This window comes from Drosophila melanogaster, chromosome 2L (genome assembly GCF_000001215.4).
Source record: "Drosophila melanogaster chromosome 2L".
NCBI lineage: Eukaryota > Metazoa > Arthropoda > Insecta > Diptera > Drosophilidae > Drosophila > Drosophila melanogaster.
Window position 1 is genome coordinate 14086824 of NT_033779.5, and position 26963 is coordinate 14113786.

The 26963-nt window shown below is 40.6% G+C and overlaps 4 protein-coding genes across 10 annotated transcripts in view; 2 read left to right on the forward strand and 2 right to left on the reverse strand.

Moving 5' to 3' along the window:
• Positions 1-7578, forward strand: part of nAChRalpha5 (nicotinic Acetylcholine Receptor alpha5) — a 54232-nt gene extending 46654 nt beyond the window's left edge. For 2 of the 4 annotated variants that reach the window (NM_001370005.1, NM_001259098.3), the window contains exons 11-14: positions 1154-1305; positions 1663-1785; positions 1900-2038; positions 2285-5902. In NM_001370005.1, the coding sequence (NP_001356885.1) occupies positions 1154-1305; positions 1663-1785; positions 1900-2038; positions 2285-2524 (654 nt within the window). In that variant the 3' untranslated portion in view covers positions 2525-5902. Of the gene's footprint in view, positions 1-1153; positions 1306-1662; positions 1786-1899; positions 2039-2284; positions 7470-7527 lie in introns of those variants that run through there. The other 2 variants (NM_205985.3, NM_205986.4) reach the window with 2 other exon arrangements.
• A 9688-nt stretch (positions 7579-17266) lies between these two features.
• Positions 17267-26963, forward strand: part of CG46301 (uncharacterized protein) — a 56498-nt gene continuing 46801 nt past the window's right edge. The window contains exons 1-5 of one of the 3 annotated variants that reach the window (NM_001347778.1): positions 17267-17494; positions 17653-18224; positions 18285-18547; positions 18647-19831; positions 20429-20638. In NM_001347778.1, coding sequence (NP_001334739.1) covers positions 17831-18224; positions 18285-18547; positions 18647-19831; positions 20429-20590 — 2004 coding nt within the window. In that variant the 5' untranslated portion in view covers positions 17267-17494; positions 17653-17830 and the 3' untranslated portion in view covers positions 20591-20638. Of the gene's footprint in view, positions 17495-17652; positions 18225-18284; positions 18548-18646; positions 19969-20428; positions 20639-26963 lie in introns of those variants that run through there. The other 2 variants (NM_001347777.1, NM_001347776.1) reach the window with 2 other exon arrangements.
• Positions 21234-22624, reverse strand: CG15293 (uncharacterized protein). 2 transcript variants are annotated; one of them, NM_001298996.1, is made up of 2 exons: positions 22372-22624; positions 21234-22317 (listed from the first exon to the last, which is right to left on the reverse strand). In NM_001298996.1, the coding sequence occupies exons 1-2, from the start codon at positions 22426-22428 to the stop codon at positions 21373-21375; spliced, it is 1002 nt and encodes a 333-aa protein (NP_001285925.1). In that variant the 5' UTR covers positions 22429-22624; the 3' UTR covers positions 21234-21372. The 2 variants fall into 2 exon arrangements, with proteins under 2 accessions (NP_001285925.1, NP_609702.1); NM_135858.4 differs by having other exon boundaries at positions 22372-22467.
• Positions 22774-23916, reverse strand: CG31769 (uncharacterized protein). Its single transcript, NM_165083.3, has 2 exons — positions 23809-23916; positions 22774-23751 (listed from the first exon to the last, which is right to left on the reverse strand). Exons 1-2 carry the CDS (start codon positions 23860-23862, stop codon positions 22870-22872), a joined length of 936 nt encoding a protein of 311 aa, NP_723866.2. The 5' UTR covers positions 23863-23916; the 3' UTR covers positions 22774-22869.

Genomic DNA, 26963 nt, shown 5'->3' on the forward strand with positions numbered 1-26963 from the left:
GGAGCGTAACATGTCCTGACTATCCAATCGATTTGCGTTTTTGCGACAATGGCGCTCCTTTTTGTGGCCGTATTTGAAGTCTGCTCGACTACACGTCCAGCTAACCAGTTTAGCCGCTCTCCATGCTGCCATGTTTACTCCCTGCCATTTAACCAGATGGCAATCGCTGATGAATGAGATTAAAGTGCACAACTGAGATACGCAATCGCTCTTTGTTATCGGTCTTATTGATTTTCGCATACAAAGGCATGAGATTAGCAAATTGATTCTACGGTCATGCAGCTTTAAGGTGGCATATTGAAATATATAAACATTGAACATCTAGTGTATGATATATTTGACATAATGATGATATTTAGTGCTAGAAGAGCTATACAGATAGATTGCATAATCCATAGATCGGTGTGAATGCCTTTTGGGGGTGGGGAGTTGTTTACAGCTTAGCAGCTTTGGGCCAACTTTAATCATCTCAGTTGTTTGTTATTGTTGCTGTCATTATAGCTATTGCCATTGTTGTGTATGTGTGTTTCTGGCTCGTGCTATACACGTGTTTACCTGTATCCTGTACATGTATCTGTATCTGTATTTGTATCTGTATCCGTGTTTGTGTTGTAGATCATAAATTTTGCATGCACCGTAGCTATAAATAAGCAGAGACCATGGCGAAATGCGAACACAGTTCATTTCTCGCAAACGAAACGAACACAACAAGCCACATAAATATTATTATAAGTGTAATAACAAATCATCCTGCAAACTGACAAACACCAAACAACGAACACCCACATGTTGCTCCTCAATTCTCTGGGGCAGCAACTTGAAAACAGTGTTGCTTTAGTTGTAATCAAAATCAAATATAAATCATACTTGTGGTCATCTGTCTGGGTGTGAGTGCCGGTTTCATGCAAAATACCCATAAATCGTGGAAAGCCAGCCGGAGTTTTCCGCACATTTTTCGGACCCACTCCAAAATAACACTTTTCCAGACCCACACACCCAAATGCGCACACCCAGGCAGGGAGGCTATCATCATCCACAGACACGAACTTTTCGCACACGCAATTGGAGCATAAATACATCAAATTTGATTTTTGATCGGATTATTCCCGGGCCCGTCCCACTAAACGTTTCCATTTCGCCACCTGCCGCTTAGATACGCATCGTGTTTTTGTGCTGGCTGCCATGGATATTGCGAATGAGTCGACCAGGACGACCGCTGATCCTGGAGTTCCCGACCACGCCCTGTTCGGACACATCCTCCGAGCGGAAGCACCAGATACTCTCCGACGTTGAGCTGAAAGAGCGGTACTTAATCTAGTTATTGGTGTTACTACTGCAGATTGCATTATATATATAGATATATTGTGTGTTCAACTTAACATATTTAGCACTACCCATTTGAAAATATCGATATGTTGATAAAGATAAACTACTTCTTAGATATATCTTTTCTGATTTTATAAAGTATGAATGCATACCTTAAACTAAAGTATGTAATCATCAACCTATCGATTTTTCAATAACTCACACTTTCTGAGTGTCGCAGTTCCTGCTTCCGCTTTCTTTGAGTGTAAAGCGAGAGCAGGAACAGTACTTATTACCCATATGCATTAGATGTTCCTACTGAGGGTACTAAAGGTGTCTTTATTCCCCGCAATGAAGCTCGTCGAAATCGCTGCTGGCCAACGTACTAGACATCGATGATGACTTCCGGCACAATTGTCGCCCCATGACGCCCGGCGGAACACTGCCACACAACCCGGCTTTCTATCGCACGGTTTATGGGTAACGAGTCACATTTGGGATTGGGTCAAGTGAATCCAGCCACTTATGTGCCAAAACTTCTCTCTTTCTTCTCGCTTTCGACCGGGTCCAAATGTACGATGAAACGAAAAACAGACAAGGCGACGATGGCAGCATTGGGCCAATTGGCAGCACCCGAATGCCGGATGCGGTCACCCATCATACGTGCATCAAATCATCAACTGAATATGAATTAGGTTTAATCTTAAAGGAAATTCGCTTTATAACTGATCAGGTAAGCCGGCGGACTGCTGCAGATCTGCAGATTTGCGCAGATCATTCGATTGTACTAACCACAGTTTTAGCTCTTGAATTGCATTCCGAATACTATAGTATTACTTTGCATGCACTGCCTAGTTTTAGCACTCAAGAAAAAATGACTTGAATCAAGTTTAACTCTTCGCTTCATCTCTTTCTCTCCAATCCAACCAACTATTTCCTGTGATAACTGACATAATCAATTTAATCAAAAATCAAACAGCTACGTAAAGATGACGAGTGCAATGACATTGCCAATGATTGGAAATTTGCAGCTATGGTCGTTGACAGACTGTGCCTTATCATATTCACAATGTTCACAATATTAGCCACAATAGCTGTACTACTATCAGCACCACATATTATTGTCTCGTAGCCATATGGGCGAGGTGGTTATTGTTATTGGTTTTATTATAAAATCAATTTGTTAATTATTAAATTAATAACGAAACTCTTTAAGTAAATTAAAACTAAAAAGACACTAAAAAAGCACAAAAAAATAGGAAAATACATGATAAAAACCATCAACTAAATAATACATCCAAGAAAAACCAAAACAAAAAAAACAAAAAAAAAAAAACAATTAAAAATCGTCTCTGAAAACACAATAATTTAATTATAAACTTCTCGTTTAAAAGTCTTTCATTCAAATCAAACAGACACTAAACAAATAAGAGACTAAACCAACATCATATACTAAAACGTTAAAAATTAACTAATTCCAATTTTCCTAATTCTATACAAAAATCTATATAATGGTAAACCAAAGAAATCCCCTCACTTCCCGCAAGCCCCCACAAGCCAGTATCTAGATTTCTTCCATTGAATATATATATATATATATACATACTATACATGTTTGAACAGCAAGCAAAACGGGTATATTTTCTTTTTAGATATGTTATATTTTATAGGATAAGCGAGGCGTTTTCATACAAATAGTTACATGGGTTTTCGAAACTTTTTTTTTTGACAGACTTCAATGGAAAGTGCAGTTTTTCAATGCAGAACGAACAAAAGCCTCCCCCAAACCTTTTAGGAAAACTTCAATTTGTGAGCTTTATACTCGTAGTAGGAAACGTAGGTGGAAAATTTGCGACTCGTTTACGATATGAAAACCCAACGCATTGAGATCTACAAAAGGAAAAACCAAATTTGTATCTTCTTCTTCAGCATTGAAGTCCAGTCCAGAGATTTGTTCCGAGCAACTTTTTGCTAGCAATTAGTACCTAGGCCAACTAAGTGATTACGCCACATTCCCCCCTCTAAACGAAACTGCATTTCCGAAACAGAACCAATTAACCCTACATATCCAGTACTGTGTGTCTAGTGCCCCCTCCCTCGTCTTAATTTAAACTGAATGTCTAAACCAATCGAAAAATAAATCGAAAACCAAATCCCTAAGCGTAAAAACCAAACCCCGTAAACCCTACCAAAACCAATAGAATAACCAATCTGAATTGGAATTAAGAAAATTTACTGGAATATAAAAGATAAAATGAAAAATCAAAACGATGCGAATGAAAATGGGCGAACATGTGAGTAATTGACGAGCGGCACAGCAGATGAAGATGAGCCCAGAATGGCGCTCAGTAAATGAAATGCATCCGACGGATTGCATTTCATGTTGACTGGCGCTGCACAGGAAATGAATTTATAAATTAAATGGTTGCGAGCAATAATATCTGCGTGTTGATGAATTGCATGATTTTTGGTGATGCAAACGATGATCGATCGAACTATTGTGCGAGGTCCACGACAAAAGGGCAAGAGTTCGCTCCTTCAGCGCATTGAGAACAGCGAACCTCTGTATTGATCTCACGATATTTTCATTTTCATTTACATTTTCGTTTGAACTTTCACTCTTCTGTTTTGAACAAATACTCAAAGTTGAGGCACCAGAAAGCAATTCAACACACAAACCGAACTTAACTCGATAGAAAATCAGAGGCCAGACAGACCAACAACAAGTAGCGCATTCGAGATATACATATGTATTTACCAATAACAATGAACATCACAGATCCCAGAACACATAACATGCCGGTGCATGGGTAATTATGTGCTTGCTCTGGTATTGAGCGCACAAAACATACTGATACCAGACCACAACAACCAAAACATATAAACCAAGGAGCTTTATACAGATATATGTATGATATATATATGACGGAGTTAGCGTGGGTCCATCTGACCCGACTTTTCATATATTTGTACCACACACAAAAACCACACAGGACACACAAACGGTTGTTCGATGGCCAGCTTATGCCAATTTGTATGTTTCTGTCCGCCAACTAGCCAAGCACACAATTTCATGATGACAAGACAAGGAATACAAGAAACAAAATCTTAAAAATTACCATGGTCTGGCGGATCTCTCGGGAAGTGCGTAGGATCAGCTGGGGAAGGTCCTGGCATACTGCGCATTTCCTGATCGAAAGGATCCCGTGACCGAGCATAGAAGAAAAAGCAAAGCTGCGTTGGTCGAAAATTCACACTGACTTTTCTTTCCACACAAAAGCGAAGAAAACGTTCGAAATGGAATTAGCTTTTTAATTTTTAAGTTACAGTTATTCTGCTTCTAATTGTAAATCTTGTGCAATGTAAACAATCAGAATTTTTCTTTGAATATAAAACAATACGAACACACCGAAACCAAGAGCAAACAAACGCGTATCGGTCACAGTGAAAATGCAAAATGAAAACATATAAGATTTCAAAAATAAATAATGGAAATATGATTAGCAACTAAACGATGTCATTCAATTTAGACTAGGCTACACACAAAAACCATAAATTGTTAAGACTCTATCCAAAGAGCTAAGAAACGCGAACTCAAACAAAACATACTAGAAATAGATATTTACAAGCAACAATAAGTATAATTCGAATATCGAACAGAACGAAGAAATAGTTAAGCATATATGAATATCGAGCAAATTGGTTTTTATGCGATTCGGTTAGAGGAAATTTTCAAACATCACTTTGTATGCAGATTTTGTATGCCCAACTATACAGATTTCTGATCCGCTCTTTTTTTTTTTTTGCTTGATTTAACTTTAAATGATTGATCGAAATTTACAGATAAGGTTTAGCTTTTGATAAAAAAAAGATTGCAAATGTAAAATAATATGAGAACTTGGTATATTTTGATGAAAGGTGAAATTATTTGTACATTTTGTTGTATGCCCACGGGATTAGCTGGAAACGGTTGATATTTGTGGGGGACTTTCTTAATGTTTTTGATAAACATGTATTTTATTTTATATGCTTTTCCAATGCGATTGTCAGTGAGAACGATTAACGATAGATTTCAATCCTAACGCTTAAGAGTATTAATGAAATAATAATAGAGAACATAGCAAACAAGCTGCCAGCATGAAAAATAAAAACAATAACTAATTTTAAATCTTTTATACATTTCCATCAAATGTGCTTATTTAAACACAAGAGAATGCAAACCAAAATGCCCAACTGAAATATCTGATGGCCGTTTTCAAATAGCAATCAATAACTGGATTATGTTCAACATCCAATTAGCTGAAGTTGAACAAATGTTTTCATATAAGCAATTTTTAAAGAAAAACGTCACCCCGGTAAATAAATACATAGGAAATAGTAAGGCAATCTGGGCTGACTGACTAATCGTCAAAATTAGTCGAGGCCATCGAATGGAGCAGAATGACGGAGATTAAAACTAATAAAGTTCTAGAGCATAATGAGGACAGTTTGGAAAATAGTTCTTGATCAACCATTAATACACAGTTTATACATATATGTGTATATTTACATGGATATATATGTATGTGCGTACGTATATACTTCTTTTTACACAGACAAACCAGTATATATATATATAAATATATATAGTATACTATGTAATAAATTATAAAAGAAAATATTTGAAACAAATGAAACTTTTTCCTACAACTAGTTGCATTTAAAAGAATTTTAAAAAATATACATAAAAGGTATATATTTCTTAAAAAACGTAAAAAGCAAAAACCAAACTCCTTTCTCTATTAAAAATAAAAATGAAAAACACACAAAACTTTAAATTAATATTTAATTAGTCATTTAAAAAGGGTTTAATAAAAACCAAATCAAGCGGGATGAAATCGTAACCTAGTAAATATTTAAATTAAATTAATTTTAAAAAGTGAAAAGAAACAAAGAACACAGAAAACAAAAGAAAAGCGCTGATTTTTTATGTCGTTATTAGTATTTAAATTTAAATAATTGCGTATAAAGAAACATACAGAATTAACTAAAGAACACAAGATATATGACATAAAAAATTAGAAGAAAATTTAAATTGGTCATTTTGACCTAAATAGTAAATTATAGAAGGAAAATAAAATAAAAGTTGAAAGGAAACAATGACGAAACAGAAGGCAAAACCGAGTAAAGCGATTGTAAAATTTTAATTATTATTCAATAATAAAAATTCAAAAAGAAAAGATTTGACAGAAATACCAAAAACAAATTAGGTTTTATTCCCAAGAAAACTAAAGATCAATGGACCAAGGACGAGGACTTTAAGGACAAACTTGAAGCTGCATCCAGAGGTCGGAAAGGTAAATTGTGTTTTGCTCTAGAAAAAGCTGCGAGTTAGGCTTAAGGTACTCCAATCGAAACACCTTCACGCATATGTTACAAAATTGTAAATATACTGTATCGATGTTCATAAAAACAAAATCATATTGTCATAAACTCATTGCTAAACAACACCATACACTGTAAAAATCAATGCTTAGATTACGTAGCAAATTACGCTGTGACAAATGGACAAGCAAACGTTATATACTGAAAACGAAAAACCAAATCGTTTGGCATTTATATTCAAAGTGGTAAAATTTCAAAACTATTTACCAAAAATAGAGTTTTTGGCGAATTTTACTAAAGGAAAATTCTGATCCCCGCGCAGTTTGTCAACAACCAGCTGAAATCTAAATTAAAATCCAGTTCCTTCTTTACGATATTCCCATAACAGAAACAATTATATAACAAATAACTATATCGAGCTAGTCAAACAACTGATTTCAAACAAAAATAAAAAAAAAAACAGCTGGAGGAATGCTGCGTGTATGTATAACCAGTTGATTTCATTTTTCCCCTGTGGAAAGTAAAATTGTAAGAATTTGCCCCATTTTTATCCCAATATTTTGGCATGTTTTCTATACGACCTTTTTCCATTTATTTCCAATGTCCAATCAATAGCCTAATTTCTAAATTCGATCCAAACTAGATTAAACTTTCAGTCACATTTACTCCTACTTCTGCACTTTTTGTATACATTTGCTTATGCATGATATTGTTATAAAATAATATATTACTTCCGACTAAAACGATTCCTTTATGTCTAATCCATTCGCAATTGCTAACTTTCTTGGGAGATTTTCGAGGTGAGTTTGCTAAATCAATCCACTGTGGATATCTTTAATAATTTATCTCTTATTACAGGATTCTAATCTATCTGGGTCGAGTGAAACATCATCATGCACTAAAGTATTTAACCAATGATATTGCTGACATTACAAATATTGTATTTTTTTTGCGACAAATAAATTTTATAATGTTTAATAAACTGTTTTGAAATTGTGGGTTTACAGCGATAAATTAATGAATCCGTTTGTATATAGCAACTGCAAGTAATGTGCATTCCAACACAAATTTAGAAAGCTTAAATGCCAATAAGGTAGTAAAGATGTATTCAATGAATAAAATTAAAACAATGATTATTTGCAAAATTTTTTTGAATCGCCCGCCAATCTTGGCTATTAAGCATAGGGATGCCATTTGTTCAAAACACTGACAACGGTCAGCGTTGCCAGACGACATGTATTATACGCTGGTTCTACCTGTTTTCTACACGCTCCTTATTCAGCCGCTAGGTGTCCCGCTGTCAAACCACTGATTAGTTCCCAATTCAGCCACTAGAAGTTAAAGTCGCCTGAGTATTTTCGTGCTAGCCAACACTGATATCAGTGCTAAGCAGTGGCTTGCGGAATATTGGAATGGAACGAGAATTCAAATTTGAATTTAAATTTCAGTCGTTAGTGTTCTATTGTCTTTAGCTCTGTTGTTGTTTCTACGGCATATCTTAATATCGTGGTGACAAGTAATCAGGTTATAATTAATAACCCAACATGCCCCTTATAGGTGATTGTATTACTTTTATGCTTCATTTGGTCTGCCTTTGCCAATCAAACAAATTCGCAATTGGATAAACAAACATATGGTGGTTTTGCACATACCAACATACTTTCGCGATTTCGAAAGCCCTCTCAACCGACAATCACTAAGGGCAGCAACAAGCTCCTTTGTGGTCGCCGCTGCTATTGCAAAAAAGTGCAGTGCAAACACAAATACCCACGCCCCTGGCCAAAGGCGTCCTGACCCCTCTTATCATAATGATAAGGGATGCGGACAACCCACCCGTGTGCCTATGCCTATGCCCGTGTCAATCTCTTGCCACCCTCGCACAGATTTTGTAATTTTTTCGCAACTTCACACGTTTTTTGTGCGTGAAAAAAAGAGAGTTAAAATGGAAAATTATTTTTTCTTGTATTTACAAGTTTAACAAAACGATTTAAGGCTGTACATAGCGGGGATATATGTAAGTGCATATATAGGTGGCACGCACTTAGTAGTTGTTGTAAATAGAGAGCGGGTGCCACCTATATACCCGCACACAATTCCGCTCGGCAGCAACAACAATGCGCTTTTGTTGTACATTAAAATCGCTGCCTATCTCCCCACCCCACCCCGCCAACATGCGTGTGTGTGTGTGTGCGTATCGTGTAAAGTATATAATTAACGGTAATGCACATACGAGTATGTGCCAGTGTGCGTACAGCGATTCGCGTACATAAGACATCCCCTTGCACTCCTCACTTACCTCATTACATGCGAAGAATACATAAAGTAAATGTCAAAAGCGACACACAGATATTCGCGCACGCACACACACACACGCACACACACGCACTGTGTCGCGATGTTGCCGATGCCCTTCTTGTTGTTAATGTTGTTCCCACTGCTCTTGGTGTTGCTGTTGTTGTTGTTGTTGTTGCTGTTGCCGCTGCTGATTGAGTTTGAGTTGATGATGAGTGCAAGTTGCGACCCCTGACCTCCGACCCCCAATTGGCCACCCCTGCATCAGCACACCCACCCAAGCATTCAATACGGCGGCCTACCTCAATTTTAGCACACACAAACACAGGCACAGGAACTCCGCCGCTTAGTCCGAAGTGCACTGAGCGAACATGTGGATCATCGAAGGATCTGTTACTCATGTTGTTTAGCCTGCTAACTCTTCACTTTAAAGACAGGCAAAGTATGTATGATGTTTTACGATGTTAAAATAGCTTCGACTGTTTAGTACTTTTTTTTTACAAGAATCTGATTTTAATTGAACGATTGAATCAGATTGAATCTGAAAAAGGTTTAGAAATATGTCTCTAACCGGTTCTTTTGTGACTTGGTGTGCATCTTGGCACAGTCTCTGCTCCTCGGGCCACCCAGCACCATTATGACCCCACCGCCCACTGGCAACCGCCCACAGCTCATCCCCCCACTGCCGTCTTGGCCATCGGACTTGCACAATAAGCACAAATTACGAGTACGCATTTCGGTCAAAAGGGGCAGGACGAGGGGCTTGAGGTGCGGGTGGGGGTGGTGGTGGTGTGGCAGTTGCTTAGGAGTTTAAGGGGCTGTTCGTGGGGGTCAACGGCGCCGTTGTCGTTTCTTATGGCAGAATTTATGTGCAATTTTAATTTATGCATTTGCCGTCACATTCTGGACAGTGTGTGCTGAATTTAACGAGGTTCAAGAAGAGTGCTATCCATTGGGCGACAAGGAGGGGCAGCTGGTATCCTTGGGACAGCGGGGCACATGTCCTGCGAATATTTAGAGGAGCTACCAAGATTTGCTTGTGAAATTGCGCATGCAGAAAGAAAACGAAGCTTACTCCCTTTCGTTTAACAAATCATTTATTTCACATTCCTATGTCGCCTTGTAATTTATTAACAGTACAGATATGGTTAGTTTGGCAGATATTATGAATACGTCGTCTTTAAGATTCAGCAGGGCATAATTAATCAGCGGCAGACCTGTGGGAAATGCTTTAAGCTATCTATTATTGCTACTAATATTTGATATTTTCAGATCAAAAGCTCGATAGCCGAAAGGAGACAGTATGAGTGAGTGAATAGTGCAATCATAATGATATTTTCGGGCATAACTACCAAAAATCGGATGTAATCGGTTTTTGCAAGCATTTCATTTAATGCACACCCACACGCACCTACGCACCTACACACACGCATTTGGATTCTTATGTAGTGCAACGCACTTTGTGGTACATAGAAAACTGTACCCGGCACATGGCACATCCTAATTATATACAGGATGCCCGAAGAAGAAATGCCGAAATGTGTGCCTTATGGCTGGGCCAGTGGTGCGGCGAAAAACCAAATGAAAACGCACCACCCTACCGCCCAGAAAGCACACACACACACACCCGCTTGCACACACACACACACACACACACACTTGAGTGTGAAATGCAACGTCTAAGCATATGCAGTATATTTTCACCAAATGCAAAGGCGTTGCAACGGGTTGGGGGGCGGTGGGGCAGGCTTAAGATTTTCTTCGAGTGGACAGTGCGAGTTGCAAGACAAACATAATGAAACAATTTTGGACAAGATGCAGCCACCTCACCGATACATATGCATGCGCAAGCATATATGTATACGAAAATGTCTAGAGATGCAGCTGCATTTTGCACTTGTGCGCTCGTGTGTGTGTGTTTGTGCTGGGTTTACTTTACTCATTTGCAATGTTTTTGGTAAAATGTAAAATTGAATTATTTAAAATTTAATAGAAAATCTTTGACTTGCTCAAAAACACACACACACACACAGCCATACGCACAGATGCGTAAGCATACGAGTATCTTGCCCTGGCACATATATATATGTGAATATTTATAGAGAGGCATGGAAACAGAAATGTGTTTTAAGATCTGCATGCGCTGGGCATGGAAACTATCTCGGGTTGTTCGTCATTTAAATGAGGGTCAACACAATGTGTTTTGCTAGAAGATTTTATGGAAATCCAGTAATGTTTCTAGTTCTTTTGGTCTTTTGGTCTTCCCAAATTCATCTTTGATCCTATTATTTTTGGGTTCAAATATTAATAAATATATTCGTTACGAATTGGATTTACAAAACTGAGAAACTGATAGATCAAAACGAAATAAATATAGAACGCAAATATTTGTTCGTCTTTGTAAGGTATTTTACAATCGAATACTGCATTTTTGTATTTTAATATATATTTTATGCTTCACTTCACCCACACACATGCATACATACACATACATAGCCATGTGGCCTTAGCAACATCTTGAGCTGGAAAAGCAAAGTCCAAGATGAAGGACTCCGTCCATTGTCCAATGTCCATCGAAGCCTTATGCGCTCGTAGGCCTTGTTATCATTTCGGTAATTGCATTTTTGTGTTTGTCGTTGTTGTTGCCATTGCACTTTGATGCAGTTTTTGCATCCACTGCGTATTCTCTTAGGGTTTATTCCGACAAACTTTCTCAAGAAAACCCAAACCCCAGCTGCAGCGGGCCATAAATTCTTGACTTGTTTTCCAAGTGGGTCCGCCCTCAAGACACACAATATATAGCTCACTTTGGTTTCTAATTTCGGACGGAACTGGATGGCATTAATAAATATACAGAGAACAGCATGCATTATACTTGTACACTTATATCCTAAGATAATAACATTTTTCGGCCTTATATTTTCTTTGGCTTGCCATCAACAAGCCGCAATGAAATTCGACTATCATCTGGTCCTTTGAAAAGGTTATCCAAATCGTGTTGGTAAGTGTGATTTATAGGCACCTTAAAGTTAGAAATGTTCACAGAAAACTACAATAATTATTGCAGTTATGAATAATACTTTAAAGGAACAAGACTCAAAAGCTTACAATTTATTAACAGAAGTCCTAATAAATCTGAAAGGTTAATCAATTAATCGTCCGTATAGGTAATACATGATATTAAGCAACAGTTATATCATTTTAAAGTATATCCTTGCAGAGGGTTAGGATTAGTGAGGAAGACATCTACGACCATATAAATTATATTGGTATAAACAGTCAAGTCGATATAGCCATATCCCTCAAACTATTCTGGCAGTTTGAAAACTATTTATTTAAAACTTTCCCCAAAGGCAATATGTAATTTTGGTTTTAAATTAATAAAAATTGGACTGCGCTATCATTTAGCTCCCTTTTAATTTAATTCAAATATTAGAATATAGTTGAAAAATATCAATGTTCTTGCTCGCTTTCTTTTTTTCACATTTATAAAGCTTCAAAGAAAGTTTGCTTTTTGCAGAACAGCGATGATAACTTTGGAAAAAATAGATTTGTTCTCGATGACCCAGTAATAAAATATATTGTTAATCACCTTTATTTTGTTGGAGCTTGGAAGATCTGCTGTCATGTTTCTATTTATTTTATTTATAAATTTATTCAATAAATATTCGTAATTAAAGATACTTGGATAAATAAACATGAACGTGGAAATATCTAAGTATCCGTGATAAAAATTTCCCAATAAATTGAAATTTTAAACATACCAGACAAAAGGAATCAATACCCAAAAATGCATTATTGCAAACAAAGCCATTTTTTATGGTGATTTTCAGCTGAAACTTTTTCGATTCTTTCCGTTATTATGAGAGATGGTGATAGTATTCTTTTTGATTTGTTTTTAGCTGACCAAAACGCGTTAGAATTCATTTGGCTTTGTATATTGGATTCGACTGCCTGCCTGCTGGAGTTCGCAGTGCGTGGAAGCCTCTCGATAAATTTCAATTACTAACCCAATTAAAAAATGTTGTGCGCTTTTAGGCGAACAAACAGTGAAAAAGCGGAACAAAAAAAAGCGATATAATATAATAAATATGTATAGGCATAAAAAAGGGAAATATTTTCAATATATTTGCGCAGAGCTTAAAAAAAATGAAGAAACGACAATGCGAGTGAAAAATGCAGCAGCAGCGGCTCCAACCATTTTTAATTTATTTTTCCTTTCCCGCTGCTGCAGCTGCTGCTGCTGTTCTTGCTGTTGTTGTCGCCCAACATTTGCCGACATCACACATACGCACCATTGGCCCTGGCGTCTGTCCTGCTGGGGTTTTTTATGGTCACCGCTGCCGTTGCCGCTGTCGTTGCCGTCGCTGCAGCAGCTCCTCCTGCCCCAGATCCTTTCCACTGTCCACTCCGCAACGCCATCCACCCGGCCAGCCGCCCACTCGATGGAGGCAATCAGTGCACCTATGTACCCTGATCCTGTGCATCCAGGACATTGCTGGCTCGTTTGCTTGCACGCACTTTCGCATTTGGGCATCTCTCTTGCTTTTTGTTCATTTTTTGAGCGGCTGTTCGTTCGCCGGCCATGGAGGCCAATGGTGGCCGTGGTCGTTCGTGCTGGAGCGGTACCGATATATATTTTTATATATTTTATTTTTCACTCGCGCACGCATGCAATAAAACTTGTAAAAAACGCGCTGCCGCCGCTGTCCCGGGGAAAAAACGAACAAGAGGTAAATAATGTACAGGCAGCGCGAATGTGCACTGAGTATGCATTCGGTGTGTGTGTTTGTGTGTGTGTGTGTGTTTGGAACTGTGATGGTGTGCGAAATGGGGGGACAGGGCAGACAGATGGGCGGCCACTGCGTTGCATACTTTTAGGCGCATCGATGCATCCTTACAGGAGGGGGGACAGCATTTTTTGCAGCATTTGGGGCGTTGTCGGTTTTATTCGTTTTTTGTGCGTGCAACGGGGAGCTGAAATAATGCGCTGTACTGGCACTTTTGACAACAACACCAATGTTAATGATAACAATAACAACAGCAACAGGACCAACCAGAGCAACAACAACAAATAATTGAAACGCTGGCAGCGCAGCCAGCATCGCTGTCGTCCGTTGCAGGCTGCGTTCGCTTTGTGCGCTTTTTAAATTGCAACTGAAATATGCGTTAATTTATGTTGCGTTGTTAAGCTTACACCCCCCCGCAGCAGCATCAACATCGGCGCAAACCAACTCCCACCGCAACACCGCTCACACCCAATGCCACCCACACCCATATCATGCCCATCGTCAACTCTTTTTTTGTGGGTAAAATTGCATCTTCCCTTCGGCGAATAATGCCGCACCCGGTCCCCATGTTAATGCCTCATTATCTGCCTGTTGTGGCCGACAACGAATCAGTTTTTCCAGCTGCATTGCATCCGGATCGCCAAATCTCTCATAGACTCCACCAAAAGAATTATATAACCCAGCGATGCCTTTGTTTCCGTTTTTTAAATCTCTAGAATGGGCAGCAACCATTTAATAGGCTGCCAAACAATCCATTATTATCAATATTGATTTTTCTTAATTGAACAAAAATTCTTGGTTTCCAGATTTTGCTGAGCCTGCGTTCAAAAATAGTTCACTGTTGCTGTTTACTGAATTAGTCAGTGTTATGAGTATAAGGTTCTTAAAGCTCTATTGGCATACTAAAATAGTTTTAAAGCTGGTAGCTGGTAGCTTGGCATTAAAAATATTCTTCATTGGGTGGCTGTAAATATATCTAAGTGCATCATTAATAGCTTGGTTTAAAGCTTAGCTATTTTTGAATAGCAAAATCGTAAAAAAATTTCCTCGTATTCATACTCAGTAACAGGCCATTGAAAACGGAACAGGTTTGAACCAAAGCAAAGGTCTTCCTGCTATTCGCATCTGAAATAAAAACTCTCATGGTGGCAAATGTGTGGACTTTTTATTGGTGTCCTTTGGCACAGCGTCAGCAGCAAGATCACAAATGAAGCAAGAAGTTCGGAAGCAAACAAAGATCTGACCAAAACTGGACATTATCTTTGCCGAAAAGGAGAAAAAACGAGCGATGCGGGCCAAATCATCGGCACAGATCAGCATCAACAGCAACATCAGCTTGTGCAGGCGGAAAACCCACCCCGAATGAACGGAGACCAAGTGACCAGCGGAGGCTGAGTAGTGACCAGCGGCAAACTGGTTGCTCCGAAGATGGGAAAGGGTTGATGTGGATGCTCATCTTGGCCGGGATGCGTGTCAAAGTTCAGCGGCATTCGATGCCGTTGTCCAGTTTGGAAAACCGGCCTGCTTCTGGGTACGAATCCGTTGAAATTTTGATGTGAAAGTTCAGCAAAACGATAAAGGGATTTCTTATAAAAGTTCCGTGTCCTGCCACAGATGCGAGTGGTGATGCTGATGCCGATTCTGATGCTGGGTTCGAGCGTGAGAAAGTTTCCTTGGCGGAGACAAACTTGTTTGCATCTAATGTCCTGCCGCAGATGCTGACCCGCCTGGCTGGGACTCGAGAAACCAGTCGCTGCTTTTGGATCAACTACTTAGTCGGGGAGTCTATTTATTCATGCTATTTGGTCAGTTGGCTAATTGCTAACCAAATGACAAGTTGCCTGCCGGCCAGCCGTCCAAACATTAGCTCTCCAAATGGGCAAAAGCCATCCATTGTTTGACTATAAGTCGATTCGGTAATTGTCCTCGAACGGAGTCACCATTTAACTTCATCTGGCTCCTGGCGGATGCCGTGGTGCTCCACCTTATTAGCTTAGATATTCCATTAGGCGCATCGATTACTCAGACATGCATTGATTTTTTCACATCTGACTGCCAATTTCAATGCATAGGCGATGAGACCACGGCCACTAATGAACACCGACCGTCCAACCCCCAATTTACCAGCAATTTGAAAGTTAACTGTTTTCATGGACTCTGTAGAATTTGTTCACTAACTTGAAATTAAAAAAAAAAAGATTGAAGTTCAAGTTAGCAGCAAAAGATATGGATTACAAACCCACTTAAAACACTTATACTTTCATTGTACTTACTCTGGTAATCGATTTATATTTTAAACAACACTACCGTGCTCAATCTTCACCTACAAAATTTTGTAACTATAAATAAAGTCTGAGCAAGAGAAACTTTAAAAAATTGTTTCCTTAAAAACCACATTATTAATATAAATAAATCTATTGGATGTTCTAAAAGTTCGTTACAAATACCCGTTGTCTGTTTAATAATTAATATATGCAGGATGCCCATGATCAACCAGTTTTTGGTACTTTCAACATCATTTCTGGCCGGGTCCAGCAATTAAGCTGAACCCAAAAATTCAGATCCTGAGATGCAGACAGAAGTCACATCAACAGAGCAGCCACGTAGATAAAGCCGGTTATGGGATAGTTTTCCCGACCAATAGCAAAGCAAGATAAATTCGAGATCATAAAAAACAAAAACAATCCGAGAAGCACCGAAACAATGAAGAATCACCCCTAAGATGATAGCCTCTTCTTTAAGGACCATCCCATTGCCGAATAAGACTTGGGGTGTCCTTTAAAAGTCTACTTCTAGGCGCGGCACATAAATGACGACCAACTTTCCTGAGCAATTTTCTTTAATTTTTTCACTCAGAAACTTGTTTAGTTCTGTTTTCCTTTGGAACAACACCATTTTAGCGCGTTATATAAATGCTATTATCAAGTGGCACAACTTGTGACGCTTCGTTGGCAAACTCAACGCAAAACAAACGAAATAATGTACACTTGAAGGCGAAAAGAGGAGCAACAGGCGGTCGCTGGGATGGGTTTGGTGGGTGGCTATGTCGACCTCTAAACGTCATCATCGTTTTTCATGGTTGGGAAAAACGAGCGCCACGTTTTTCTTTCTCCGTTCTCCGCAACTGCCTAAAAGTATGGTAGTGAAAATGCAAAACAACTAAGCGCCGGGTTAGGGGTGACTTTAGCCGTACCATCGTCATCTTCGGGTTGGTTTAGCCCGGCAACAGGAAGTTCAGCCGGGCAAATCCCGGCTGACCAGCAATTGCGCAACTTATTGAGGTAGGCACTCTATGGTTATCTGCAAGATACGAGCTTCTTCGGGGGCTGGCTCTGGGCTGGCTTCTCTGGCATTTGTCTGTCATTCGGGGCTGGAGTTCAAAGTTCAAAGATGCCCGATCAACCGGTTTGCATCTGGACCAGCCTGTCTTCGACTAGACCCTAAGACCTTCAAGCATCCGCATCTCCTCGAGATCTTCTCGGCGGGACGTTGATCAGTTGGGCAGTCAGTTGTGTTTGAACTTTCATTCGGTCGCGTCGCGTTCGCTGTTACTCATTTCTTTTTTGGCCTTTGGTTATTTGTTGGGCCGAAAAGATCTGAACCCTGTTTTTCGTTTTTGTGGGATTTCTGTTATACTTTTAATATTGTTAAAAAGAAAACTCATCGTTTTGTTGACTTTTTTAGTTAAATATTTGTTCAAAAAATTTGTGTCTGATATTTTGCCAAGTTTAACATACAAAAAGGTATGTATTAAGTCCAGTGCAAATAATTCGTGTGTGGAAATATTTAAGATTCTGATTCTATGAATAATTACAAGAGTTTTGAGTCAGAAGTGCTCAATTAAGATTCGTGTCGTCTTATCGTGATAGTGTACAAACAAAGTTTTTTTTATCTTTTACAGGACATTCCGAGAAATCCCACCAAACGAAGAATTGAATTCAGCTGAAATTCTAATTTCACACAAAATTCTTCCCAAAACACCCCATGTCATCGATTATCGCTTGCAGTTGTCTTTGATTTGCTGTTTTTTGAGTCCCTTAAACAGTGTGTGCTTGAGTTGAGCCCCCCAAATTCGCATCATGGAGCACTCGAATGGCAGTGGCAAGCCTCGTACAGACCAGTCTGCGTCACCTAACCCACAGTCCTCGGCGATGACTGCCTCGTCGGAGGGTTGGAGCAGCAAAAGGAAGCTCTATGCCATCGATGAGCGCGAGGAGAGCTCGCCAGTGACTGTGGGCAAGGTGGAGACTGATTTGGCCTACGATGCGGATGTGGACGAGCTGGAACAGCCGACGGCCGAGCGCGAGATCATCTACGAGCTGTTCCAGCCGTGGGCCCTCAGCACATATGGCGATCAGGCCAAGACCAAGACGATAACATTGCGCAAGAAGGCGCGAATTCTTAAAGCCCTCGAGGGCAAGGAGCACAGTCGTCCCGATAGCTCCAAGTTCCGCTTTTGGGTCAAGACAAAGGGTAAGTGAGATCAATGGTATACAAAGGCGCTAACTCATGTGCAATATCCAATCGTGATAGGCTTCACTACTAATCGACCCGAGGGCTTTGAAGAGGCACCAGGCAGTCGGCGCCACCTGAAAAATCTTCCTAGCTCGGCCATTTTGTCGGATAATCCCGCTGATGTGGACCTATTTGCCGCATCCACCAGCAAGGGATTCGGTCGAAGGACCTACCGCAAAGTGGCCTGTGTGGAAGAGTTCTTCGACATCATCTACAATGTGCACATGGAGCTGGGAGGTCGCAGTGGCATGCACGCGGGTCAAAAGCGCACCTACCGCATTGTGAGTATAGTGTTTAGATTGTATTTATTCATTAATAGATAATTAGTACTCAAAACACAATTCCTTTATATCAATTTCTGAACCGATTCTCTTTCGCAGATCACTGAAACCTATGCGTTCTTGCCCCGTGAGGCGGTCACCCGCTTCCTAACCATTTGTCCCGAGTGCAAGAAGAACCTTCGCCCCTCCTCACCATCGGGGGGTGGAAAAGACTCCGACCTGGCCGGCAATGAGAGCTCCTCCGAAGTGGAGAACTACCTCAATTACTCATCGCACACGGAGAGCTCGCTGGAGGCGGGGCCAACTGCCAAGCGCCGTCGGCACTCGAGCGCCGAAATCAAGGCCTCACTGGCCAGTGGCTTGGCTGTGGGTGCGGGAGTCGCCAGCAGCATGAGTGCCACTCAGCTGGATGTCCTGTGGACTGGAGTGCCCAGAAGTCGAAGTCCAAAGCCCCCGATGGCGGCAGAGGCGGCTGTTGAAACCACACCTGTTAGCGTGCCCAAAATCCGCATCAAGACCCAGTTGCAGCGTCCGTCGAGTCCGCAAGATCAGTCCCCTGCTGACCCGAACACCGATGCCCAATCCCAATCTCAGATCCAATCCCAGTCCCAATCTCAGTCACAGTCACAGTCACAATCCCATTCACAGCCAAGTGGCCAAGGCTTTGATGCACAGCTGCTAAAGTCGCGGGATAATCTGCTGCGATACTATAACTTCATGAGGCGCTTCTATGCCGGGGAACCGGTTTTAGCACCGCCCATCTACGGCAGCAGCCTGTTGCAGAGCCTCAGCTATCCAACCACCATCTCAACCGCGGCCACAGCAACCCCTACGACCCCTACCACAACCACATCAGCTCCTGGCAAGATGCTGGCCCCTCCCAAGACCGCGACTCCGCCACCAAATCCTCCCAAGATCAAGACCTCACCGGATAGCTTGTTGCGGGCACGCACTCCTCCCGTGGCTTCAACAGCCACCTCCGCCGCGCCCAAGGACGCAGCTCACACTCCGATTAATCTAACTAAATCTTTATTTTCTAGCCTTAAAACCGGACATGCGCCATCCACATCGACGCCAGTTCCACTCAAGCTGGAACTGCCCAGTCCACCGAAACCACTGCCGGAACTACGCATTCCCCAACTGCGTGGAATGCCGCCTGTGGAGCTATCCTTGCCACTGCCGCCTTTGGATTTGGAGCGATTGAAGCCCATCACCTCGACATACTTGCAGTTGACACGCAGCATGGGACTCAGCGATGAGGATGCCTTGCGGTTCGACAATCTGGTGAGTAAGGACTTCAAGTACTCGCTGTAGACCTAAGCGAATGTTGAGAATGTATTTGAGAAGTTATGATAGTTTCCACTACGGTTAGTTGAATGGAAACATCCGATCTCAAATGAGCAATCACAGTTTTATTGAGCAATACGTTTATTTTTTTACCAAATTACTTTGAAACTTACATACATTATTGATGGAAACACAAAAGAAAAAAAAAAACGTTGTCAATCATTGGGTAATTCTTATTCCCAGTCATATATATTTTATATTGAACGTATTATATTAAATTTGAAAGCCGCTGGCGATGTGAAACCTTTATTACAATATCTCATAAAAAAAAATTTACAAATTTATACACCTACATATTTATTCTGTAAAAGAATCATACAAAGGACTCACCGAAATTGTTCAAATATTAATGCTTTTTGTAACATATTTTATGCGTAGTTGAATTTTACATATGTTTTACGCCTAAAGGCCAATGCGCAACTATTATTTGCTTTTTTGGCTTTAACCCGCATATTTAGACTTAAGAAAAAATGCTTTTACCACGATTTCCACACCATTTCCACTCGATAAAACAACATTTTTTTACTAATCTAGTTTCTTTTTTCTCTGACATGCTTGGCTTATAAATGTAACCCAACTAATGCAATGCTAACGAGCGAGAAAGACAATGACAGAAATGCACTTTTGTCAGCCGAACAACTACCACCAGGCTGTCAGCCACACAACTACAAAGAACTGCAACCGAATCACCCATGACCAACACATTGCTTTCGGCCACCAAATGCGTTTTGCACTGAGCTGCGCACAAAATTATGCAATAGTTTTTTTCGACGTGCTTTAATCAGTTTGCCGTGAAATTCCAATTGAATTTCTCGTTCCGCGCTGCGTTTTTTATATATTTATAATTTTGATCTCCTAATGCTTGAATTATTTTTGACTGCAAGTATTTTTTTCCCTTGCTGAAATGTTTTGTTTATCATGCTTAGTTTCCAAATGTTATTATTTTATATTATTTCGTTGATTTTTTTATTATCCCAATTATATTTTTCCTTTCTTTTATTTTTTACAGCTCAGTTGTTAGCGAAAACAAAAAAAATGTTTGTAATAAATTAGCTATACAAAACTATTAATGCTTTTTAATTAATTTGGCCAACGATCTGAAAATAAAGAATTATTAATTTCCCAAAATGTACACATGTATGCGAGTAGTTTTTGAATAATTTAGAGCGCTTTGTAGTTGCTAACATATGTATATTTAAATTTGCCAATATATATATATATATATATAAGCAGGTAAGTTTGTACAATATTTTCCATTCCATTTCGATTAAACTGAAAGTTATGTATCAAATCAGACACCCTTATCAAATTCCCACCTACATATATAAAGGTTATATTTCAGTGATAGATTGATTTAGAAATTTTATTACAATTTCTGGGTTTAGCCCAGGCTGATAAGCTTATTTATTAAACTGCGCTAAGCATTGTTTACAAAATATTGCGATGATTTCCATATATTAATATTTATAATGAGCTATTTACTTGGTCGGCCTCTGCTGCTGAGATCCTTCGTTGGTTCCTTTGACTGAGCTTAGAACAAATCTGGCAGTTAGAATTCTGCCATTCTTATCCACAATAGTCTTGACCACTTCACCATTCGAATTCTCAATTTCTGAGGCACTCAGATTCACTTGTTTCAAATAATCATCTATGACTCGATCTGATCCGTCGTCTCTTGGTAATGCTGAACTGAACCGGGGAACTGAAGTCCGCTGCGTGGTGGTTGAGTCAATCACTGGCACAAAGACGGGTTCCCTTTGGCTTGGTCGGGAATTATATACATAGTTGAAATCAATAGGTCCAGTAGATGGGGAACGAGATGGGGAAAAGACTGAGGTGTTAGGATTCTCGGCTGGATGGTTTGAGTCTGTGTTAATTGGACCAGGCTCTCTGGAGATGTCGGGGAATATCTGCTTGAATACATTACTGCCTGGGACCAGAATGCCGCTATAAGTTCTAGTTGTGGTGGTCACCTTGCGTCCCGAGCTATCCGTTTCCGTCTTGGTTGTAACTTTCGGAGTAACTCCCGCTGGCAGCTCCCAATTCGGAAATCTCGGAAATTCAGTGCTAAATATCTTTGTCTCGAAATTACCTGTACCGAAGTTGGAATCTCCAATGGGACGGAACTGACGACCGGCACTCGGCACATACTCCCAATCTTGCTGGGGCTTAGAGCCTGAATTATCCTCTAGCCTAGCAGGCAGTATTCCCTCTGAGACCTTGCGTCTTAAAATCGATCTGAAATCCGGACCTAACTCATAGGTCAAAGTGGTGACTTGACCAGCATCGTTTTGAGTTCTGATAACCAGCGGCTGCTGGCTGTGCCACATTTCTCGCAAGCCAACTTCATCTAAACCTATTTGCTTGGCCGCATTCAAAAGTTCCGGAGTCGGTTCGGCGGATAAAGAAGTGGCAGCTGCTCCCTGTGAGCGAAAGATGACGTCAGTTTCAGATTTCTGGAGATTTCCATGACCTACCTTCAGCTTCAGAAGCAGCAAGCTGACACAGATTGCCAGTAGATAGGAGTACTGCATATTCGATCTTTCCGCGACACTTGTGAATACTTCGATCGACAGAATCGAACTGATTTTAGAATTCTAATCGACTGACCTCGTCGCTTCTATTCGCAGTGTCTACTCAAAGGTTATCAACAGTTTTCGCAAAGTCGCCATTATCAAAGAGTGTTAACAGAATGCGTTTCCCAAAGCTTTCATAAAAACATATTGTAGTTTCTTCATAAGTTTCTTATAACAAATTGCTTCTGGATCCTGGAAATTCACTTTGTTAAATTGCGTTTAGAAGTTGAATCATACTGTAATGAACAAGAAACTACTATATAAGTTTTCAATACTTATATTGCCACTACAAGAAGGTTCAATGCGGTAAACATAGATTTATTTATATTATTTATACTAAACTTTTCTGTTAATTTAAATTGAGCTTTTCTTGTTCACATATCTCTTTATTTATGTATATCATTTTCCAGTGCGACTTTGATAGTTTGCCGCACCCCCTTGTTCGTTCTCATTGCTCAGTGCAAAACTGGCACTTAGAACGCGTCCTTGTTTGTCCACGATTGTGGTGACCACCTGGCCATCCTCCTCTTTGATGTCCGCGACAGTGAGATCCACCTTTGCCAAAAAGTCATCGATTGTCGAGTCAGTTCCGTCGCCTTTGGGTGCGAGCGTGGGCAGCGGGACCGAACTTCGCTCGGTTGATGTTGGTTCTGGGACTGGAACCCATATGGGCTCCGTATCCTTCAAGTTTGGGGGTGCCAGGGTAGGCAAAGTTACGATAGGCCGGTGTGTGGATGTTGGATTTGGCAGCCATCTATCACTATCCGATTCACTATTGGGAATGTGTTCATTTTCTTTGGGGACGTCTTGAGGGCGTAAATTCCACGCATCCTGCTCATTTACCCGCGGATCTTCTCGGCGAGGATTATTTTCATTACTGCGATCTTCTTCGGGAGGAATACGTTGCGGCTTAAATTCCGGGATAAACGGAAAATTTTGGAAGACGTTATAGTCAGGAAAACCAAAACCGACCGGGTTTAGAAAGGGATTATTGTAGACACTGCCAAGTCGTAATGTCGGTTGAAACTGGCTAAGTAAACATTCCAATTTTCCTTGAGCTTGCAAGAGCATGACTTCCGTTCTCCTTATGAGTTCCTCTTCGTTGGGGCTCAACATGTAGGTTTCCCTAATCACCTCACCGCACGGTTTAGTTTTTGTAACTATCCACGGCCTTTTAGTGATCCGCATATTATTTACGACTGTTTCAAGCACGTTCCAATGCCTAGCCTGTGCATACACAGAGGGGGGGAGTGGCCGTTCCATAGGCATAGTTGCTCCCATCTGCAAATGGGAAAAATAGTAATATTTTTTGTATGTTTGGGATATTAAGTTAGTTACCCGTAATTGAAGAAGCAAACTAATGCAAACAATCAGATGACTTTCGAAATTCATTCTTTGTTTTAAACCGGAACATGCGACCGCTTCGAGTACCTAGTTGAAACTGAACTTGATTCCGCATAGCGCACAATTGACGATCGATACTAATCGCGCTGTATGTATATATATATATATAGTATATATTTAGATTTATTCTTAGAGTCACGTATACAGCTGTTTACGCAGAGAATGAAGCCATCTTGAAAGGAACTTTAAGCTTTTTTCCCTTTAAATGCGGATACATATTAATAAATTTACAAAACTCAAAACTTCGCTCGTATTAAAATAAAAAAATTATTCATAAATAATGTAAGCTTATCACGTATGAGAACTGAGAATTGTTGTCTGCCATTTGCCAGCGGAAAAGACCGGTTTTTGCAGTCTAAATTGTGCTTTTCACTTGAAAAACAAGTCACTCCGCTCTCAGCCTTAAAAACTCATCATCCAACTATATGTTTCTACTCAGCCATTAGGAATAGTTCAGTACTGCGGGTTTTTAAGCTTGAGAGTGCGCCTTAAATTGACATTTAATGAGTATTCATAATCTAAAAATTCACAATAAAACATGTTGGGTATACCCGGGAATGCAAATTGCTCATCACCGCCAATAAAATTTTAGTTACAGAGCTTTGAATTTCTTTATTGCAAGTGTAATCCCAAGCTATTGATAGCGGTGAGCAATGATTCAACTAGTTTGGTTTTTTTGATTCCAAACAGTTCACTTCCGTGAATGGCCTTACTGATTACACATATTATTTTATAGCTAAAAGGAAAGATGAAAACATAAAACATAGAAAAAATATCAATATTATATATTACTGTTTCCTAGTGTAATCAGCAGCAAAATACTGCGAAAATCAAAACTTTCTATCAAGTGAAGTTCCAAATAGCCGTTAAAATGAACGACATGTTATTGCGGCATGAACAAAATAAAAGTGTACCTCTAGGTCCTTTGGTGTTCGGTAGGAATGTGCCCAAGTATGGGTGACGAAGATAGGATATTGAAGATGTAGCTCCACTGATAGGATGGAATTATGTAGACTCGGGAGCTGGGAGGTCACGGTCCAGCAACGGTCGCTGAATGGTGCAACAGCGGGACCGGACTTCAGTCATGGCCATGCAGGATTTACGCTAAAAAGACGCCATAAACCTTGAATGCCAACGGAGCGGAGGATAAAAAAGGGACCGAAATTGGAATTTGATAGACGCCCGGTTCTCTGGTCCTTGTCCTGGTCCCAGGTTCGTGGCCCCGTGGCTGCTCCCCATTCTGGCCGGAGTCCTTGCTCAGAGCTCAGAGCTCGGAGGCCGTTGCACGTATCCCCAAACCCTTTTCGTCCTTTTCCACGGACGGGGGCAGACAAGGCGAGTATTGACGACTTTTTAAAAGGGTCGAGCGAGCGCCGGCACTGTCAAGGATAAAGGGGTATCGGGGCTAAAGCCAGAACGAACTTGGCTTAGGGGGCAGGTAGGCCGAGGGGCGAGTGCTGCGTTGGCGCGTGCTATAAACTAACCGATTTTAACGCTTTACAGGTGAGGCAAAGCGAGGCGAAGGTGTCTGCGAGGAGGCGGTGATTGGGTGGCCGGCCAAAGTTATAAAACTTTACAGTTAACTAGGCTTGGCAATCAAGCTAAAAGCAAAGGCGTCGTCCTCGTCCATGTCCTGTTCCTACCACGGCTCCTGTTCGGAGTCCCGGCTGGCGCCATCTAGCGACAGTTGCCGCAGCCAACCGACTTCATTCCCCTTTCCCGATCCCGAAAAAAAACGAGGCAACAACTAGTCCGTGCCCCTCTAAATGTGAACAGGTCAACACCCACTTGACCGTATGTGGGCGTATGATGTGTGTGTGTGTGTGTTTGTCCTCAGAGTCCTCGTCCCAGTTGGGTGAGTCAGTTTGGGTCTCCCACACTCGAAATAGCAGCCCCATCCACAAATCCTCCACCAGCCAAAGGGTTTGGCTTGACCAATGCTCCGTGAGTGTGCCCAAATAGCTTTTGCTGTTTTTTATCCGTTTCGTTTCAGATATTGTCATTCGGTGCGGAAATTTTTTTGAACAGAATTTCATCTGTGGATGTAGAAATCTAGTTAGTTTCGAGAAGCTGCTTAAATTTTTTAAGTAATCTGAATAATGCACTTATATGATTATCCTGCGGGCAATTAAAAATACCCTGAAATTTTTAAGTTTTTTCAAAAACCCAAACATGTTCTAAAATGAAGCAGTTATAACATTCTTATTACATCATTTTAATAGTGTTTTAAAAGTTTTGATAGTAACTATCGAAGTACATTAAATATATATTTCAATTTAAGTTCAGGATATACAAATTGTTTAATGATTAATTATCTTTTGATATCCCAGCAGTCTCGTTTATTTCGCTCATATATTTATTGAAGTATTTTTTCATTTATATAATATACCTTTTAGATCCAAACTGGGGTTCGGAATTTATGCTAAACCCATTTTAGTGCTAGGGGACTGTGGAAAAATTGGAAGCCAACAGCGATGGGCACACACCCACCCCCAAGAGGGAGTCGTCCTTTTCACATAGCGACTGCCACACACCCAGCACTAAGTCCAGGTCCCAAGTCCCAGTCCCAATCCCAGACTCAGACCCCAAACTAACCTCAAAAACTGGGGACCGGAGCGACTGTCTGTCAGTCGGTCGATGGGCGGGGAAGGGAGTTTTAGTGCCTTTGGAACATGGGTCGGGCACTTCTTCATTAATTTTCATGGCGGCACAAGAACAATGCCACGCCCCACCCGCCCCACGACGCGGAGGAACCAGAATTGCTGGAGCGGCGAAAGCGAAAAAAAGTTTCTCCAGCTCGGACCAAAGTTGTGGGTGTGTTTTGTGCAAATGAGTGAAGGTGGAGACGCGTTTCTCGTCCTTTTTGCCCTGCATCTGTGTGGGTGTATCTCCACAGCACTCTCTGTGTGTATGTGTGTGTGTGTGTGTGTGGGTTGATTACTTTCAGTTTAGGTGCCCGTCCAAGTCGCCACCCTGCCAAAACCCCCCACCCACAGAGCAGCCTTTCGAAAAGGGACTTGTGAAGGCAAAAACGCATTTTTATGTTTGCTCGCCTGCCCGTCGTCTAGCGGTCCTTATTCTCTTTCCTT